At 37.3% G+C, this 20,425-nt stretch overlaps 1 protein-coding gene across 2 annotated transcripts in view; it reads right to left on the bottom strand.

Moving 5' to 3' along the window:
• The window catches only part of LOC114046228 (UDP-glucuronic acid decarboxylase 1), a 148,350-nt gene that overhangs the window by 88,237 nt on the left and 39,688 nt on the right, over positions 1–20,425 (bottom strand). The window contains exons 2-4 of one of the 2 annotated variants that reach the window (XM_027866468.1): positions 6,112–6,142; positions 4,319–4,367; positions 2,876–2,919 (exon numbers count right to left, since the gene is read on the bottom strand). In XM_027866468.1, the coding sequence (XP_027722269.1) occupies positions 2,876–2,919; positions 4,319–4,367; positions 6,112–6,142 (124 nt within the window). The remainder of the gene's footprint in view (positions 1–2,875; positions 2,920–4,318; positions 4,368–6,111; positions 6,143–20,425) is intronic. The other variant, XM_027866469.1, reaches the window with a different exon arrangement.

Raw genomic sequence — 20,425 nt, 5'->3', positions numbered from 1 at the left:
TCAGGTCTTTTCCTCACTCCAAGCTGACCCTCCGCTCAGGTGTTGATTTTCCTAAAGTGCAGGTCTGACCATGTCACCTGTCCACCCCATGTGATCAACTCCAGTACCAAATACAAAACTCTCTTTTTGGAAATTTAAAGCTCTTCACAACCTGGTCCCTTCCTAACTTCCCATTCTTCAGACTTTAACTTCAAGGTACTCTAGAATCCAGGGGTCTTGTACAGACTCTCTCCAGACTCTTTGTCTTTCCCTGGTCAAGCCCCATGTCTCCCAGCTTCCTTCAACTCTTGGCTCAATCTACTTTCTACCGGAGGTCTCCTCCAATGCTAATGCCTTCATTGTTAGTTCCAATTTCCCCTGTATATATCATCTACATATATAGTTTGCACATCCCTTGAGAACAGAGACCATTTTTTACTCCTATTCTTTATATTCCCAGGGTTTAGTACAGAGCCTGGCACAGAGCAAGTGATTAATCAATGTTGCTGACTTGACAGAATTTAGAATTAATCTAACACCTCCTACCCCTCAGTCAAAAAAAAAAAAAAAAAAGAAGAAGAAGAAGAAGATAGTCACCTAGGAATGACTCAGGGATGCTCTAGATCAAAGCTAGCTGTCCCAAAAATAAGCCATGTTTCTGGGTCTGAGTGAAAACTGTGATCAACTTTAGGAATTTGCCTTGCTGCCTACAAGTTCCTTTCCAAGAATACTGAGCATGATGTTTATACTAACCAAATTCAGTATTTTACTGCTTTTATCTATGCTATTACAGTAGTTTCCTAATTAATCTTCTTGGCCTCCAGTGTCTCCTATATAGCAGTGCCAGATCCCTATCATTTCTACAGTTACATCATGGACCTGCTCAAAAGCATTCAATGATTACTAAATAAATTATAAATTCCTTAGTCCAGCATCTAAGGCCTTCCAACAATCTTGATTTCAACCCACATTTCTAGCTTTATCTCTCATTAATTCTCACAACCTTCCATATATGCCTTGTAACTCTCTATACTCAAGTTATTTCCAGTATATGAACTCCTTGAGACCAGGGACCATCTTTAATTTTTCTCTGCATCCTCCCACATGGTAGGAGCTCAGTAAATACTTAACCAAGGAATAAGATGCATATCAATCTTCAATGATCCAAGACAAGTTCAAAAGACTCATAACAGAAAATGTTATTCATATCCAGAGAAAGAACTGTTGAGTCTGAATACAGATATTTTTACTTTTTTTTGTTCTTTATATTTCCTTTTGTTCCATTTCTTTTTTCATAACATGACTAATATAGAAATATGTTTTCATGATTGTACATATATATCCTATATCAAATTACCATATTAGGGAGGGAGGAAGAAAATTTAGAACTCAAAATTTTATATAGAAAATGTATGTTAAAAATTGTCTTTACATGTAATTGGAAAAAATATCAGTACTCAGCTTACCACACCCTTCTCCCCACTGAGAATTTTGCCAAATCAGACAGACAACCCAGCAACAGCAGATCTCCACGCTGGAGATCTAGTAAGCAAAGATTTGAGGTCAATCAGTACATCTGATCTTCTGGTTCAGGGCTCTGATTTAGCAGGTAATAGTCATTCATTCCAGTCATAACCTGCAAAAAGCTCCATTATTTAATGTGGGTGCAGAAATGGGGGACAAGTTCTTTAGAGAGGAGCAATTGATGTGTATGGTCACTAAGGGAAGAATGAGAACAGGAAGCCTGGAATTTAAACCATTTTTACTGAACATATATCACCCTAATATTAAAAAACTTAAAATTTTTTTTTCGTGGAAGATCACTTTCTTATAAACGACAAAGGAAAAACTCTTGTCCAGTTTGTTTTTTCTAAGCTACATCTGTATTTCTTATGTGTGTGGTACATACATAGATATGTGTTTAAACACATGCAAACATATATCAGAAACACACATAAACAAATATAACTATTTTTTATATTTAAAACCTGTGAATTCATTAATGCAAAGGGAACTCCCAGGGAAGAAATTTCTTCTACCCAGATTATATACATATACATATATATACATATACATATACAGATTATATTACAAACATATTAGCAGGTACCGTGCAGTTTTTCGTCTTAGGAAGGTTGCCCAGGACTCTGACAGGTCCAATGAATTGCCCTGGCTTATATATATGCAGTATGTATCAAAGTATTCAAACAGAGGTCTTCCCGACTTGGTAACCAGCCTTCTATTCATTTCTGTCTACTCTATTGGGGCAAGTAGGTGGTGTAGTAGATAGAGTGCCAAGCCTAGAGTAAGGAATACCTAAGTTCAAACCAGAACTCAGACAACTTACTAGTTGTAAAAGCTATATAAGCTTAGCTTCTAACATGTAGTAGATAAGCTGGATAAGGCACTTAACTTCTATTTGCCTCAGTTTCCTCATCTATAAAATAGAGAAAATATTAGCACCTGCCTCCCAGGGTTGTTGTAAGGATCAAATAAGATAATTATCATAAAGCATATGCACAGTGCGTAGCACATAGGAAGTGATATAGAAATGCTTGGGCTATTATAATTATTATCCCTCTTCCTTCCCCCACCCACCCCACATACAAACACCCTCCCCCCAATATCCTAGCAAGTTAGCTCTTTCAGCAATTCATTATTATTATTATTTTGCCATTTTTCCTTGGAAAAGGGAAATACTGAGACAGCACAAGACTTTGTACACACATACACACACACAGACACTCAAATGATTTATTTATACATGCACTTAGAGATACTTAACTGATGAGTTTACACTAGATACCTTTCTAATGATTGCATACTCAACACAAACCCAATAGTATCAAAGTCATAATTCCATTGTCTTAAACTTACTCTATAGAGGTTTTCTTACCTTTTTTCTAAGTCTCTGATTTTCTCTCTCAATGGTGCAACAGCCTACAACAATGACAGAAATAAATTTTAAAGAACTCAAGACCTTTCCCCACTCCTGAAACACACAGACTGTTCTTTTTCAAGTAAACATAATGTCTTGAAGACATAACACAGAAGTTTAACATTATTTTCCACTATTCATTTTCAGTCTGAAATCTAAATGTACTACAACTTGGATTCAGTTGTTACTCTAAACAATCAGGGGCAGGCATATGGTGCTTCTACTCCTTGAGAAGCCTAGGGCTTTGGTAGAACATATTATCTGTATCTACCCACCACCAGGAGCAGTGAAAGGGAATTTCAGGTTCAAAACCAAACAGGCACCAGCCATATCCTCTTCTTAACAAAGCAGTTTGTTTTTTTTCTACTTTGGCTTATAAATGATCAACATTTAGTTTGTGCAATTGATCTGGTTTGAGCAACCGATAAGTTCTTTCTTCAGCATGTTCATACATGTTGCATTGCTAAGCGTAAAATGTTGGGTTGAGTCAGAACAATTCATGGTCTTCCAGAAATTGATTTGTACTTGTAATTCTTTTCTCTTTCCTTTGAGCCTTAAACCAAACTTCAAAAAAAAAAAACAATGATGCTCACCAATCCAACTTGGTCCTCATATGAGCGAATTCTAGCTATTTTTTTTTTAAACACAAATTTTTTAAACATGTAACAATGTGAGTTTCTAGTTTCTGTATCATGTAAGTGCCTTGGCTTGTCCAACGAGAAGGCAAACTAAAGTTAAGTCAGCCTTGTGTTTTTTTCTCTTCTTCTTCTCCTTTTTTTTCTCCATTTGTTCTTTTCTTCTTCTCATTTCTTTTCCTCCTTTTCTTCTTCTTCTCCTCTTTTTTTCTTTTTCTCTTTCTCTTTTCCTCTCCTCCCCTCCCTTCTCCTTTCTCTCAATTTCTCCCACTTGCTGTCTAGGAAGGATTTCACTAAATGGTGATGGATTAAATTTTCCTTGAGTTAGTTAGAAAGAATAAAATATTTTAAAACCTGTACTTTAAAAAGAAAATTAAAAGTGGATGTATCATCTGTAGTGTAACAGTAAGAATTACAAAAATCTCTCCCATCCAATTGATTATTATGACCTTTTCAGGTACAACTGGGGAAGAAGGAAAAAACAAACAAAAACCCAAATGGCATGGACCACCAGGTCCCATCACAGTGAAGATACCAAGAAAGACTCCAAAAAGATACTTAAGATTTTGCAATGTGAGAACTTCAATTCAAATCCAGGCTTCACCACTTACTTCCAGGGTTACTTTGAACAAATCTTTTAACCTCTTTTGGCTGCAGCTTCCTCACTGGTAAAAATGAAACAACATCAGATAACTTTTGAGTTCCTTTCCTGCTAAAAAAAAAATCTATGATCCTATTATCAGAGGAATAAGGAAAGTAAACTAACCTCTTCTATCTTATTTTCAATTTTCTGTTCTCCATTTTCCTGTATAGACCTATGGAGGAGAAAGGAAAGCTGAGGTCAACTGGATAATCTCTCATGATTTCAAACAATGATTTTTAGCATAAATTAAATTACTGGAGACAAATAAAATACTATAGAATTCAAACATCCCCTATACCTTTTTAATTAGTCATTTATGCTATTTTTCTAAATAGAGGCTCCATTTACCCTAATTTGCAAGTTTTTAATCTAAGTAATGTCATTCCCATATTACCCCCGAGAATGTCTTAAAAGAAGAAGCAAAACTTGGTTAAAAAAATTAAAAAGGTATGCTATAGGACCCTTCATTATATTTAAGGCATAGGTTCTGTAAAATAGAGCTTTCTTGGGCATCTAAGACAAAATGGAGCCTTTCAAGTAGTATAACAGAGCTCCTTTACATGGGATCAGCACACACCACACCTAGACACACAGAAGCTTCTTTGTTAATGAAACATACAAATGCTACAGTGGTAGAAATCAGAGCAACATTTCCCCCACCCACTGCGGAAAAAATCTTGTACTCAAAAAAAAAAAAGACATCAAAAGGTAAAGAGTAAAATAAATAAATAAAAGGGATACTAGAGTAAAAAAAGAATATTCTTGTTCTTGGAGACTTTACACTTGTCACTACAAACAGCAACAGCAAAATATCAATTCTCATTTAACTAGCAAGGGTTATGGTGACCACCCTAACTTGAATTCAAAAATCAAGAAAGAAAAATGGCAATGAGAATTTTCTTTTAACTTAAATGGCTTTCTGGGAAAACCTAAAATATGTTTAAAACAACAAAACACAACTTTTCCTCCTTAAATATACATATATGCAAGGGCATACATACATACATAACCACATAAGCTCTGTAAATAGCCTACTAATTAACTAAAACACTATATCAACAGTAAAAGTGTACACAGTAATATAAGCCGGATAAATTGGATTATCATTGCATGTATCAAGAATTTACTCATATAATTTGGGGCACTGACAAGATTCAATTTAATCAATTTTAGACCTCCCTTCTCCTCTTTTCCCTCTCCACATTCTGGGTTTTAAAAGGCCTTTTAAATCAATGAAATGGACTTTGGGGAGAAAAAACAAAATACCTCAGCTGTGTTTCCCTTTTCTCTAGCCCCTTAAACATAGAATTTTAAACACCAATTATAATGTTTTAAACCAGGATAAATCTGAACACATCTTCAAAATTTTATTTCAGAAAGATGATTAAAAATGTCACCTACTTTACAGTTACAGAAACTAAGCATTTTATATTCAGATACAGTAATGAGAGTATGAAGTTATGCCTGAATTATAAATAACCACAAAAAAAAAAAATCAACCCCCAACTACAAGGTTTTCTTCTTATGTTCTAGAAAGATAATCTACACTGTAAATTCTCAGTTACTCATACTAATAGAGGATTTCATTGTCATGTACAATATTAGCAGGTAATTAATACAAAAGGTCATGCCAGCTCTTCTTCTTACCCAACCCCTCCCCCCCCAGTCAGGCTTTTTTAAGAAAACACTCATTCTGCTTATTTCTGGTGATGTATTTTTCATCCTACGTTTTGTTGAGGTTAACACTAGCTTGATTTCCCAGAGCACATACCAAATGACACTGGAGAAGATAGCTTAGATACTGAGAATTCCATCTAAGATTAAAAGTTACTTTCAGTAAATCTACAAAATGGTTAATTGAAAAATTAGCTATTCCACAATTCCATAGCAGACAGATATTAAAGTGAATTAATTACCTTATGTTAACGAAGTTGCCCCAAACAGCTGCTAGAAAAAAGAAAAGAAAAAAAATCATTAAAGTATGCAATATTTACCATTTACAGTGCTGGAATGCACTTTAAGAAAACTGGTCATTAAACAAATTCACACAGAAAACTATAGTATACAGTCTACTAATTAGCTACAAATACAGTAAATGATATATGATATCACAATATCCTGACATCATATGACTGGCTAAAGTTATTTACAGTAAAGGCATTATATAGTGATATAATAAACTAGATTCTTGTACATCAAATAAACCAAGGGAGGCAGTTGGTACAGTGGAGAGACTTCAGGATTTTGTAGTCAGAGAACCTGGGCTCAAAACCAGTTGTGCCATTTACTGGTTGAGTGACCTTGGGCAAGGGAAGAGAAGGGAATAAACATTTATTAAATTCCTACAATGTACCAGGCACTGTGCTAAGCCCTTTACATATATCACCTCATTTGATCCTCACAACAATCCTAGGAGGTAGGTGCTGTTATTATCTTCATTTTACAATTGAGGAAACTGAGGAAGACAAGGTTAAGGGACTTGCTAAGGGTCACACAACTAGTAAGTGTCTAAGCCTGGATTTGAACTTAGGTGTTCCTGACTCAGGGGCCAGCTCTGTGCACTATGGCACCACTTAAGCTGTCTCTGTCATTTTATCTCTGAGTCCCATATTCTGCATCAGTAAAAATTACTTGGTTGGGCAAAATGGCCTTTAAGGTGCCTTCCAGCTCAAGACGATCTTAAGTCCAAATCAAAACAGGTGAGTATTTGTGACTAATGGCTTATCTGGGCCAGATGAGTGAAAAGCAAATTAGCAAAACAAACTGTTAACCCGCACTGCCTAGGAACTGGCAAAAGCAGAGCCAGGAGGGACCCTAGCCACCATCTACTCCAATCTTCATGTTATTTATGAAGAAACTGAGGCCCAGTAAGGTCAATCTAAAAGTAGTGGGAATTAACGAATAGGATCGAAATCCAGGCCCTCAGACTTCAGTACCTCTGCTCCCAAGGTCTTGTACCTAAAGAGGCAGCCTTGGTGCTCTGCCCCAGTTAAGAAAAGAAGGCTTTTTTCTGTTAAGATGATTGATAAGGAGGCATATGCCTGGTGGAATCCAGAGGGATACTTTTCTTGAGATGGAATGGATAACAACGTCAGCAGAAAAGGGAGAAGTGCCATGGTGGGGGTGGGGGTAGGGACAGACAGAAGATGAGCCAATGAAGGAAGCCTCTGGGTATTTATGCCTTGTTAAGATCAGCCTTACACAGGAACCTAACAGTAGATTCACTTGTTTTTGTATATATCTTTTGGGACATCTGATGAGCCTCTTAGTTGCATTACACTTTTGTAGAGTTTTGCTCAGTCCTGGATTAGATTTTCCCTTTTTTCTCTGAGAAACTGAGTTAACTTAAGACAGTACGGTCAATACATAGACATTTTTAAATAATATCTTATTGGAAAGCCTTTTATTTTTGTCAGTCATTTTCTACCCATACCTGCCCCTCTTTTTATGACAAAGGAAAATAATGAGGCAAAGACATTCCACACAGAAGCCCTGTCTAGCAATGTATTACACTATTTGTCCTTGTCCTAGCAGTCATTCTCTACTACTGTGAGAAAGGAGCCGTATTTTGCTATCTCTTCTCTAGGACCTTCACTGGTTTTTCCATTACCCAGAGTTCAAATTCCTTTAATTAGGTTTTTTATTTACATTGTTGTAATTATTACATCTACTGTTCTTTTGGTTCTTACTTCACTCTGCATCAATTCAAACCCATCTTCCCTGAATTTATAATCTTGCTTAAAAATGACTTACATAATTTTATTCCATTACATTCAGACAGTTATTTTAGCCATGCCCAATCAACATGTGGCCACTTTGTTTCTAGTTCTTGGCTACAACAGTGTTGCTAGGAATATTCTGGTATATATTGGACCCTTGTTTCTGTCTTTGACTTCCTTGGTGTATATACCCAATGGTGGCATGCTGGATTAGAGAGTATGGAAAATTTACTTTTTGGAACAATTTAAAATTGAAATATAGAAAGTTAGGTAATATCCTAACATTTTAAAAAAAATTTCGGTAAGTCTTTTCAGGAAGAATGATCAACAAGTTAAGTTGAGTATCCATCAACTAGAAATGTATGAACAAATTACTGAATGTATATATAATATAATATTACTGTGCTGTAAGAAATAACAACAGGGATGGCATCAGAGAAACCTGGAATGATTGTATGAGCTGATGCAAAATGAGGTGAACAGAACTAAGAAGATAATATGTATAATAAACATTGGAAAAACAACTTTGAAAGACTGAAGAAGTCTAACAGATGAAATGAAAAATCGTGACTCCAAAGGACTGATGAAGAAACATGCTATCTACCTCCTGACAGACAGGTGGTAGAATCAAGGTGCAGAATGAGACTTAACATTTCTTGGACATGGATAATATAGAAAATTATTTTGCTTGACAATGCATTTGTTGCAAGGCTTTCTCCTCTTTTTTTTCCCTTCCTGGTGAGGATGGGGAGAGGAAGAAAGGGAACAGTCTCAACTCCCAACAAAAAAAGAGAACCAAAGGAAATGAAGCAAGAAAGCTCTAAATTTTACAGCTGAATTTATTATATACTTTAAGAGAAAAACAAGCTCTATGTAATGAAAAGTCACAATTTAATGTACAATCTTTTCCTAGTCTATAATCTATAAATGCTCATTTTATTTGGCATTTATTAAGTTCAGGATAAAAAATGAAATAAAAATGAATAAAACTTAAAAGAGCTAAAAATTAAATTTAGTTAAGTGAATGAAAGAAAGAATTGAATGAATAATAAAAAAGTATTCATTAAGGACTTATTTTGTATTATACATAATACCAAGTCTTGGGGTGACCCAAGGAGAGTACCTGCTAATGAGGAAGAAAACAAATGGGGAGAGATGTAGCTAGAGAAGGGTATTTAGATGGAGCACATCACTGGAATAGCGAGTGGAGCCATAGGGCAGTCAACTGACATTCTCCTTCCAGAAGCAAGGGCAGTGTTATAACACAGTGAATTCCAAACATGACCTGGAGTAGTGCAGGGCTGATTGTGATCAGGTGACCTGCTCCACATTTTGAAAATGGGTATATACCATCCTCAAAATACTTCAAACTAGATCAACAAAGCTCTCATTAGTTTACGGGAAACTCATTAAATTTCCCATTTTTAAAGATTAACTGGGTGTTTGCTAATACCCACTAACATTTTTACAAAATTATTTCGGGATTCATAGAGTTTTGTCTGCATTTTTTTTGGGGGGGGGAGTAAGAGTAAGCAAGATAGTAGAAAAGTAAAAGGAAGAAGAGATGGAGAGAAGGGTTATTGAATAAAACATGTTATCCTAAATGTAATAAGTAATCTTCACTATCCTTAATGCTATGGACCTTTGATCTCCAAATTTACCAATACCTTGAATGAACCTATCTACATGTTTACACCTTCTTGGAGAAATAAGCACCAGCGTACTATCTGAAGTATTTAGCAGTTCTTTTTTCTTGTTCCTCAAATCCTGGAATCTGAGTGAATGTCTTAACAGTTTATGCAATTTTCTTCTTTTCTCAGCTAGCATTCTATTACTCCTTGGTTTGTTCTTTCAAGATCCCTATCAGTCTCGTTAGTCTAGCCATATAAAGCAGTAGGAAGTAGGATTCTCTATACGGTCTTCACGTCCTCCCCTGCCATTCACCCTGCCGCCATCCACCCTGCCCCCATCCATTTTCTACCTTTTGCTCTGGTCACCTAAATCAAATCAGTACAATCATGGTTTCAATACATTCTCCTAAAGCTCCACTCTCCACTCCTTGGGCTTCCCAGGCTAAAACATCTAAGCGCCCTTCTCTGGCCACCACCTCCCCATGTGTATTGTGTGCTCTCTATTAGAATGTACACTGCACATAACTTGCATGTACATGGTTATTTAAATGGTGTTTCCTCTCACTAGAATGTGAGCTCATTGGGGGCAGGGACCATGTTTTTTTGTCTTTCTTTGTATCTCCAGTGTTTAGTGCACTGCCTAACACACAGTAGACACTTAATCAGTGTGTTATTGTTGACTCTGGAAACCGTAAGGTCAAATCTTGTGTCTTGTATTTACATTTCTATTACGTGCTTTTGCACAATGCCTGGCACACAGTAAGTACCCATCCCACCCCCTCTGCACCCATCTATCTGTGCATCCCATCCATTCATCGATCTATCTTTCTAATACTTGCAAACTATGGGATGCAGCAATTTACTTAACCTTTGTTTCTCAGGCAACTCCCTAGGCCATTATCTACTATAATTCCCTAAACTCATGAAAAATCACAGATCCTTTGTGTATTAAATCACTATGGAAGAGACTGGGATGATGTCAGGCTTTAATTTGTACTCAACTGGGAGTATGCATTCCAAGAACTTTCTAGGCATGTGAGGAGGGCAAGTGAAACATTCATGCAAATGTTTCACCAGAGAGCCTCCACTTTGGAACAGACCTTATACATTACTTGGTCCAACTCTCCCATCTGATAAAAGATTATCTCTACTATCAACCAACCAGCAGTTATTAAGCCCCTATTTTGGGGCCAGGTACAGCCAGGGCTAGGAACTAGGAAGAGGAATGGGAGTGGGGGAAATAAACAAGTGAAACATTCACTGCCCCTAGGGAACTTAGATTCAATCAGAGAAACAACATGTATATACACAGGGATTGGCAAAAAAGACCCAAAGTGATTAGCAGGGAGTATAGAATGTGGCTCTTGAAATAAGTTTTGAAGATGAGATTCTAAGAGATAAAGGTCAAGAGGGAATACATTCCAGATATCAATGCAATACCATGGAGACAGGAGGTAGAAACGGAGAGTCATGTGTTAAGAACAGCACGAAGACCAATTTGGATGGGCTAGGGGAAAGGGGAAATGGGAAGAGAAGGGAGGGAGGACAGTGGGTGACGAAAGTGAAAAGGTATGATAGAGTCAGACTGTAAAAAGCTTTTAATAATAAAACAGGATTTTAAAAACTGATTCCAGAGATAATGAGGAGCCATTGAAGTTTATTGAGAAGGGGAGTAATGTGTTCAGACCTGTACCTTACCTTAGGAAAATAAATTTTGGCAGCTGGGTGAAGGATGAATTGAGTAGGGAGAGACTTAACGCAGAGAGACCAAATAGAAGATTACTGTAATAATCCAGGAGAGAGGTGACAGAATTACAGCATCTTAGTGTTAGAAGTAACCTCAGAAATCATCTAATTCAGATCATACCTAAATACTTCCTCTAATGCTGCATTAGGGATATGAGACAAAGAATTCAACCGTGCCCCATCCTAGTAATGCACTCAACCCTGCTACCTTGGGATGAGTCCCAAAGGGCCATTCCTGGTTCTTTGAGCCATCAGGGCTGAATAAAATCACTATCTCTGGGTGACCCATAGCCTAAATGACCTTAGAAAAAGCTTTTAGCTTGGCCTTCAGAAGTATCAGTAGTAATATTTATAGGCATCATCTCATTTGATTTTCAAAACAGTCTCTAGAGATAGGTGATACTATTATCTCCATTTTACAGATGACTTGGCAGGTTCACTTACATAGCTAGTTAAATGCCTGAGGACCAGGTGGTCTTGTTTCTAAGGCACATGATTTTGCAATATTTAAGCAACTACTGCAAGGGTCAGAAAGGTCTCCAAACACAAAGTGTTTCCTCATATTCTTTCTATTATGTCTTTGTCTTTGTCATTCCACATCTTTCTCTGTCACTCTCTGAAAACTTTCCATTCCATATGAATAAACATTGCAATTCTGAAATTAAGACACTAAGTATTTCCAGTTTTTGTCATGTGACAACTGGCTTGCTACTTGAGTTTAAAATTACCTCTTAACCTCTGTGCTTTGGTTTCCTTTTGTAATAAAATAAGAAATAAATACTGATCCAAAAAAATTAAACCTTATAGGATTGGTTGTATTAGCTTAAGTAAGCAGCTAAATAATGATGAGACTCAATTATCATAATACCTAAATCTTTGTTATTGAATGTTAACGGCAGAAAGAGAACCCAATTTAGAGTTAGAAACTTTTATTGTTGTTGTTCAACTCTCCAAGACCCCATCTGGGATTTTCTTGGCAAATATACTGGAGTAATTTTTGCCATTTCCTTCTCCAGCTCATTTTACAGATGAGAAAACTGAGGCAAACAGGGTTAAATGACTTGCGCAGGGTCACACAGCTAGTATCTGAGGCCGGATTTGAACTCACAAAGAGTAGTCTTCCTGATTCCGATCCCAGTGCTCTATCCATTGTGCCACTTAGCTGCCCTAGAGTTAGAAGACCTGGGTTCAAATACAAGCTCCAACCCTTTTACTATTTATATGACCTTTAGACATATTTCCAGGTCACCTTTTTTTTCTCTTCAGCTCCAGTTTTACATCATAAACTGTCTGCTGGATATAGCCATCTCAATGCCTCATAGATATTCTAAATTAATCATGTCCAAAATAGAACTCATCTTTTCCTAAAACTCTTCCCTCATCCCTATTTCTTTCTGTTGAGGACCTTACTATTTTTTCAGTCATCTAGGTTTGCAACCTGAATCATCCTGTGCTCTTCTCTCTCCTTCATCTCCCACAGTTACCAAGTCTTATAGATTCAGCCTCCAGAACATCTATCCCTTTCTGACTCCTGGCATAGACACTACCTAGTTAGGCCCCCACTCCTCTCATCTGGATAAGCCTCCAATCATGCTTCAGTCAAAGGGACTTACATTCTATCTCCTAATGCCTGAAATATGCACCATTGTATCACCTCTGCCTCTTAGAATCTCTAGCATCCTAAGGATTCTCAAAGAAACTTAGAATCCTTGAGTGCCTACTTGAGGCTTCTCTTAATCTCCCCAGTTGCTAGTACCCAACTCCACCCCAGAAATTATTTTGTATTTACTTCATATGTATTTCACATTTACTTACCTGAATTTAGATTTTTATTTGCTTATCAGATATTTATACTTATCAGATATATCAGATACTTGATATACTTGATAGCAGATATTTATAAATACTGGATATACTTATCAGATATTTACTTATCTGAATGCTTTCCCTACAAGCTTCTGGAGAAGGGGCTGTTTTGTTTCTTAATTCTCAGCACCCAAAACAATGCCTAACACATAATAGGCACCTAATGAATGACTGAATTAATCAAGAAGATTTCAGGGGGGCAGGAAATGGGGTATGGAAACATTACAGAGGGTTGAATGCAAGTCAAATGCCTGCTCAGATTGATATGAATATAAGGGCAGTCCAGACAAACTCATGTCCTAGCGGTTCAGTCTAGAAAAGCCCAAGACTAACCAAGGAGCTCACCGCCATCAGAGAAGCCTGTGCCATTCCAAATTTGCTCTTTAAGAGTTCAGGTTGGGCAGTTAGGAGGTGCAGTAGAGAGAAACTGGCCCTGGAGTCAGGAGGACCTGAGTTCAAATACAACCTCAGACACATAACACTAGGTGCATGACTCTGGGCAAGTCACTTACGCCCAATTTGCCCTTACCAAAAAAAAAAGAAAAAAAAAGAAGAGTTCAGGTTACTTGGTGGTCAAATCCAGGAAGACTAATTATCATTTAATACATTTAGATATCTTCTCACTTAGCCAAAAGGAGATAAATGACTTATTATGAAGAGAGTCCCAGATAAAAACACAAGCTGAAGAAGCCCACTTTAAGAAAATAGTCTGACCAATTCAATTAAGTATTTAAGATTCAAAAATATCAGTAACTGCCATTTTACACATACCCCTCTCCTTTCCTCTCTCCTCCAAAAAGGTAAGAGAATTCTTAGTGGAAAAAATTCATAAAACATTTATACAAAGGGCCAACCCTTGGTTATCATTGTATGGTGGTCCCTTCCATGACTCATTAAATATTTATTGAGTGCCTATTTCTTTCCTTTTTACAACACCCTCCAAGATAAATTACCCAAATAAGGTTAAACAAGTAACGTCCTCTACCTTCTATCATCAATTCTCAGAAAAAGCTAATATGAAATTGTCTAGATGGGGTAAGAAGTTCTGTACTACTGCGGGTACAAAAGGTAGGGACATAGTGTGAAAAGAACACCACTGGCTATGGAGTCAGGGGACCTATTATTTTTCACTCAGCTCTGAAATTTATGATGTTCTGTGTCTTCCCCATTTAGCACAGTGTCTGGCATACAGTAGGTGCTTAATAAATGTTTACTGATTGGTTCATCCTTCAATTAGAGAAGTAACATTCTTCTGAGAAGAGGTCCGTAGGCTTTACCTGACTGCCAAAGGGGTCCATGGCATACATAAACAAGGTTAAGAACTCTTAGACTAGATGGTCTCTATAGCTCCAGATCTCTAATCTTATATCTAAAATACGTCATAGGTTCTCTTAATAGTCATAGATTTAAAATTGGAAGGGACCTCGGAGCTCGAGCATTCTGCACATTCTCATAGAATTTTAAGTTGGGCCTTTGGAGATCAGCTAATTCAGCTGTTCATTTTATGGAAGACGGAACAGAAACAACTTGCTCCAAGATACACAGGAAATAAGAGGCAGAACAAGGATTTGAACATGGGTCTCCTGACTCCAAAATCCAATATTCTTTCCACTATAGTGGATTTTTGACTGCTTTTCTTTATAAATGTATTTTTAAAATGTCTGCTAAACTATGGGTGATTCAACAATATCTAAAACTATGTTTCTATAGGAAAACCCATTACTTTTTCAAAACAACTAACTTACAGTAGAACTTCTCGGAATATGATCTATCTGTAAATTAAGGACTCCTTGTATTGGGTACATGTTATGTACTCTATGTTTTCAAAGCTGACTTATTTATTAATCATTTTTATTATGATATGCAAACAGCCACATGATACAATGGACAGAGTGCCTGGCCTGGAGTCAAGATGACTGCTCTTCCTGAGTTTAAATCTGGCTTCAAACATTTACTAGCTGTGTGACCTTGGGTTAAGTCACTTAACCCTGTCTGCCTCAGTTTCCTCATCTGTAAAATGAGATGGAGAGGGAAATGGCAAACCACTCCAGTATCTTTGCCAAGAAAACCCCAAATGGGATCAAGAAGGGTCAGACACAACTGAAACAATTAAACAATAACAACAAAAAGTTCAAATTTTGACTCAAACACATACTAGTTGTGTGACCCTTGACAAGCTACATAATCCATTTTACAGATGAGTTTTCTCATCTGTAAAATGACCTCCCAGGGTTGTTGTGAGGATAAAATGAGACAATATTTGTAATTGTTTTACAAACCTTAAGGTCTTATATAAATGTACTAAGGTAATATTTTTATTATTATTATAGATATTAATATTATTCCCATGTTTTTATCCCTAAATTTTTTCCTGTTCTTTAAAATAATGAATATTTCAATCTGACCATCACACACACACAATCACAAACTAATGCCATGGCACTCGTGACCTCTGTCATCTATAGTATAGCTTTCTAACTGGTCGCCCAAATTCAAGGCTGTTCCTACTCCAACCCAACCTCCACTCTTCTGACAAACTGACTTTTCTAAAGCCCAAGTCTTAATCATGTCACACCATACCCCCTTACTCTTCTCAATGAGCTCCACTTACTTCCCATTTCCTCCAGAATCAAATGTACCCCCTCTACTTGGCATTTAAAGCTCTACACAATCTAGCCTCTTCCTACCTTTCCATTCTTCTCGAAAGTCATTCCCCATTCTCACCCCCAAGTAAGTACTCTTATGATTCAACTGCACTGGCCTACCAGCAGTTCCTCTAACAAGCCACTCCAATTCCCTATCTTCTTGCTTGTTTTGCACTGCCCCAGGCTGGGAATTCTACAGCCCCTCACATCAGCCTCTCAGTTTCCAAGACTTCCTTTAAAATTCAGTTCAAGGGGCAGCTAGGTGGCACAGTGGATAGAGCACCGGCCCTGAAGTCAGGAGGACCTGAGTTCAAATCCGGCCTCAGACCAAACACTTGACACTTACTAGCTGTGTGACCCTGGGCAAGTCACTTAACCCCAATTGCCTAAAAAAAAATAAAATAAAAATAAAATTCAGTTCAAAGCCCACCTTCAGCAGATGTGCCCCGCCCCCCCAATGCCTTCCATCAAAATCAGGGAGACAACAGTAAGTCATTTACTAATGTAAATTTGAGGGCACGGACTGTTTTTGGCCTAGCTTGGAATCCCCAGCATTTAAGCAGAACAAAGCACATGGCATTCCTAAATGTTTGTTGAGTGAATGACTTACCTTTAAACTTGGCACTTTGCTTTTTGTTTTTTAAAGCAGATGCTAAGATATGCAGATAATACCTTACTAGAGGCAGATAATACCTTACTAGAACTGACTAGAATCAGAAAGGTGTACTTCTATTCCAAACTCATTTAAAGGAAATGGTACAGTAGAGACAGGGTACAGATTGGGGCCAGAGGACCAGGGTTTAAAACTTGGCTACCCCAATTATTTGTGAGATCTTAAGCAAGTCACTTACCTTTCTAGGTCCCTATTTTCTATTTCTGTAAAATGAGAGATCTGGATAAGCACTAAGATCCCTGCCAGCTCTAAATCAATGAAATGAAAACTCTCTAGATTACATAAAAGGATGGTGTGAATTAACTACATCTTAGCCAGTCTCCTGACAGCTGTGAGAGTGGAGATGGTAACGACTTATCACACCATGTTGTTTTTAAGGAAATGATCATCAAAGCCCTTTTGCTGCTGCCAAAGTAGAATATAAGAGTTAACAATTTATGTGAACCTGTAGGAATGCCTCTCATAGCCAGTGCTTTATTGATTAACCCGGCTGAGAAGATTGCAGACCAAATAAACCTTTCAAGGCCATTATCATATTCATTGACATTAACTAGTTTTAAATGAACTCAGCCAGAGATAGAAAGTCTAAAACCTGTTTTATCAATTAAACATCAACTGGCCAAAGAGACAGATAGACCTAACGATTTTTTTCTTAAACAATTTCCTTCTTTTTGGGCAGCTATATTTTTATTCTGTGAAAAATGAATTGCTCTGATGAAATTACAATGTTCATCTTAGTCCCTTTCCCTCTTTCCCTTTAAATGGAAATTTCTTGGTGGGGCACAGTTGAGCATGTGTTATTCCTTATAGATAGAGAGTTAGGGATATACATGGAGTAAGGGAGACAGAGACACAGGTATATATGTATAGATACATATATAAAATGAATAAAGAATGCACATATATATGCATTCAGATGAAGGAAGTGAGAGCTCCCAAGTATTGGCAGTGAGTAAATGAGTAAATGAATTAAAAAACAAACAAGCACTAAGTGCTATGTGCAAGTGCATATATGTATTTATTATATATACATGTGCATTTGTTATTCATTATGGTAAACATTTATATATATATATATGTATATATATACACACATACATATATAAATAAAATGAATGAATGCCCAATTGTGCCCCATCAAGAAACATACACATATATTTAAATTTATTTATTGAGCTCCCGCCATGAAAGAGTCACAATAAAGATGCTACTAGGGACAGAGAGAGCATGACACATGAGACTTCTTGATTCACACAACACGTAAAATAAGTTTCTTTAAGCCATCTTTTGCCTCAGAAAGGCCAGGAATTCTCTTCTCTTAAAAAAAAAAATGTTAAAGAGATGGCTTCACACAGCCCATTATTTAAAATCCCAGATTTTCAATTTGGCTTTCAAAGACCCCCAAGCATAGATCCTTTCTTTCACTTCTTTATGTCTAGGTTTTCATATCTTTCTTCACTCATAGGAACAAAGATTTAGAGCTGGAATGGAATTTAGAGGTAATCTAATCCAACCCCATCTTTTTACAATGAGGAAATTGAGGACCAGAGAGATTAAGTGATTTGGGCAAAGTTACACAGCTAGTAGGTGGCAGTCAGAATCTGAACTCATGTCCTAGTGGCGGTCAGAATCCAAACCCATGTTCTTTGATTTCAAATGTGGAACATTTCCCATTGTCCCACCCATTGCTTTCCCCTCAGAAACTAGGTTGCAATCAAGCTAACCTGTTTGCATTCCCCTGCATGTGATTCATGCTTCAGTCTGTGTATGCATTGAAATCACCTACTCTTCCAAATTTCACTCTATCTATGACTAGCACCTTCAAAAACCCTCCTCAGCCTTGCCTCCTCTAGGAGATGCTCCCTAATTAGCCTTCCCTATTACACTGTTCCCTCTGCTTAGGACCCCTTCCCCAATACTTAAAACTTCAGTTTAAAAAAACAAAAAACCTTCAGTTTAATTGCCTCTTGACTATGTTATTTTTATACAACCCTAATAGTCTATAGAACCCAACATACAAATTGTACAAATTTAGAACCCAATTAGTCTGAGCTAATGAGATTCTCAAATAAAACATACTCTCTAAGCTTTGCTGGAAAAGTGATTGATTTCATTTGCATAAGTCCAAATCCAAATGCAGTTGCTTTGTAATGAGAATTTAAGGAACGGGCATTTGGAAAGAACAGATTTACCTTGAGTTCTAATTTTTCTAAGAAGGAAATTTAATAGAGTAGGATAGAGAAGCCTGATACAAGCCAAGGTCAGCTCTAGGCAATTTCAACATCAGACAATCAAATGAAGGAAGTGAAAGTTCCCAAGTACTAGCAAAGAGTGGATGAATGAATTGTTATTTTTTCTTTCTTTCTTTCTTTTTTTTAAGGCAATTGAGGTTAAATGACTTGCCCAGGGTCACACAGCTAGTAGTGTCAACTGTTTGGTCTGAAGCCAGATTTGAACTCAGGTCCTCTTGACTTCAGGGCCAGTGATCTATCCACTGTGTCACCTAAATGAATTATTTTTAAAGCCCTTATTAAGTGCTAACTCTATGCAAAGCACAATGGTAAAGCTTTGTGGATGGAAACAGAGGTATGACTGACTCTGTTCTCAATGAGTTCACATTCTAGTACTAGGAAGCGAGACAACATATAAGAAAGGTGTCAGGTGGAAAGGTCGCAAAGACCTTAGGGTCACACTTTCAAGGCAGATGGTAAAACCGCTTCTGTAATGTCATTTCCACTGATAAAATCTTATCAGTTTCTAATGCTGAACCATCTCACACTGAGCTAGAAACATTCCCATTCCAAAGGCTCTTCTCTTCAGGCTACAGGGCTGTCTGCACGAAGTCTGAGGGGAGAAAATGATCAAAGCGGCGGTGGTTGTAGTGGTGGTTTGACTTGCCTGGCCCATGTTGCCTTCCATCTCCCCCTCGGGGTCTCCTACTACTTTTCAACAGGCTGAATGGATTTCCTGCCCCATGATGGTCAGACTGTACGTGAACTATTATGTTTAGTTCTGGGTTATTCAGAAAGGCAGGAGGAAGGACAGTACAATCAGGATGCTAACTGAATTTGATACCATAGCAGTGGAGGGTGAGTTGAGGGAACTGGAGATGTTTATCCAAGAGGGGAGGCATGATAGGTGTTTGCTAGCATTTAAAGGGCTCTCCTGTGGACAAGGGTTCAGAATTATTTTGCTTTATGTCATTTCATTGTATGTATGTCGTCGTTCCAATTTTTAACAGTTAAGGAAGCAATTTGAGGACAGGGATTGTATACCCTAAAGGCTATGGGTTTAACAGAAAAATCCTTGTCTGGAAGTTAGAAGCCCTAGGCTCTAGTCTAAACTCTGTCACTAACTACCTTGTATAGCACCAATACCTCTGAGCTTTGGTTGTGTCTTCTGTAAAACTGGGAAGTTGAAATGGATGATCTCAGGGGAGGCAGCTGTGTCATGGGATATCAAAGGGCACTGGATTTGGAGTCAAAGGCCCTGGGTGAGTTCTGTACCACTACTTTTTAGCCAAGTCCCTGGGCTACAGGTTTCAATGATGAGCTTCACTTTCCTCATCTATAAAATGGATCTAAGAGTGACTATTACATGAACTGATGCAGAATGAAGTTAGCAGAAACAGGAAAACAATGTAAGAACGTAAACAGAAAGAATAGAAATTATGAAAATGAACTTATATCTAATGGTAGCCATCTCTATGGTTGAGGGTAAGAAAAAAAAGGGGGAAGAAATTTACATGATAATTGTATTATAGATTTAAAAGGAATAATAAGTTGTACATAACAGATTTGTAGTTTCATGTGCAATCATCTTTTTCATTATACTATGTTATGAAAATGCACTGTTTGCAGAGATTAATTAGGGACTACAGGCATGTAATACAGACACGACTTAGATGTTAATTGTTTCTGCTAACCTACCTTTCCCCTCCTCTTTTTCTT

This window comes from Vombatus ursinus, unplaced genomic scaffold, assembly GCF_900497805.2.
Source record: "Vombatus ursinus unplaced genomic scaffold, bare-nosed wombat genome assembly UNPS02014781.1, whole genome shotgun sequence".
Lineage (NCBI taxonomy): Eukaryota > Metazoa > Chordata > Mammalia > Diprotodontia > Vombatidae > Vombatus > Vombatus ursinus.
The sequence above is the reverse complement of the archived record's forward strand: the minus strand, read 5'-3'. Positions and strand labels throughout refer to the sequence as shown.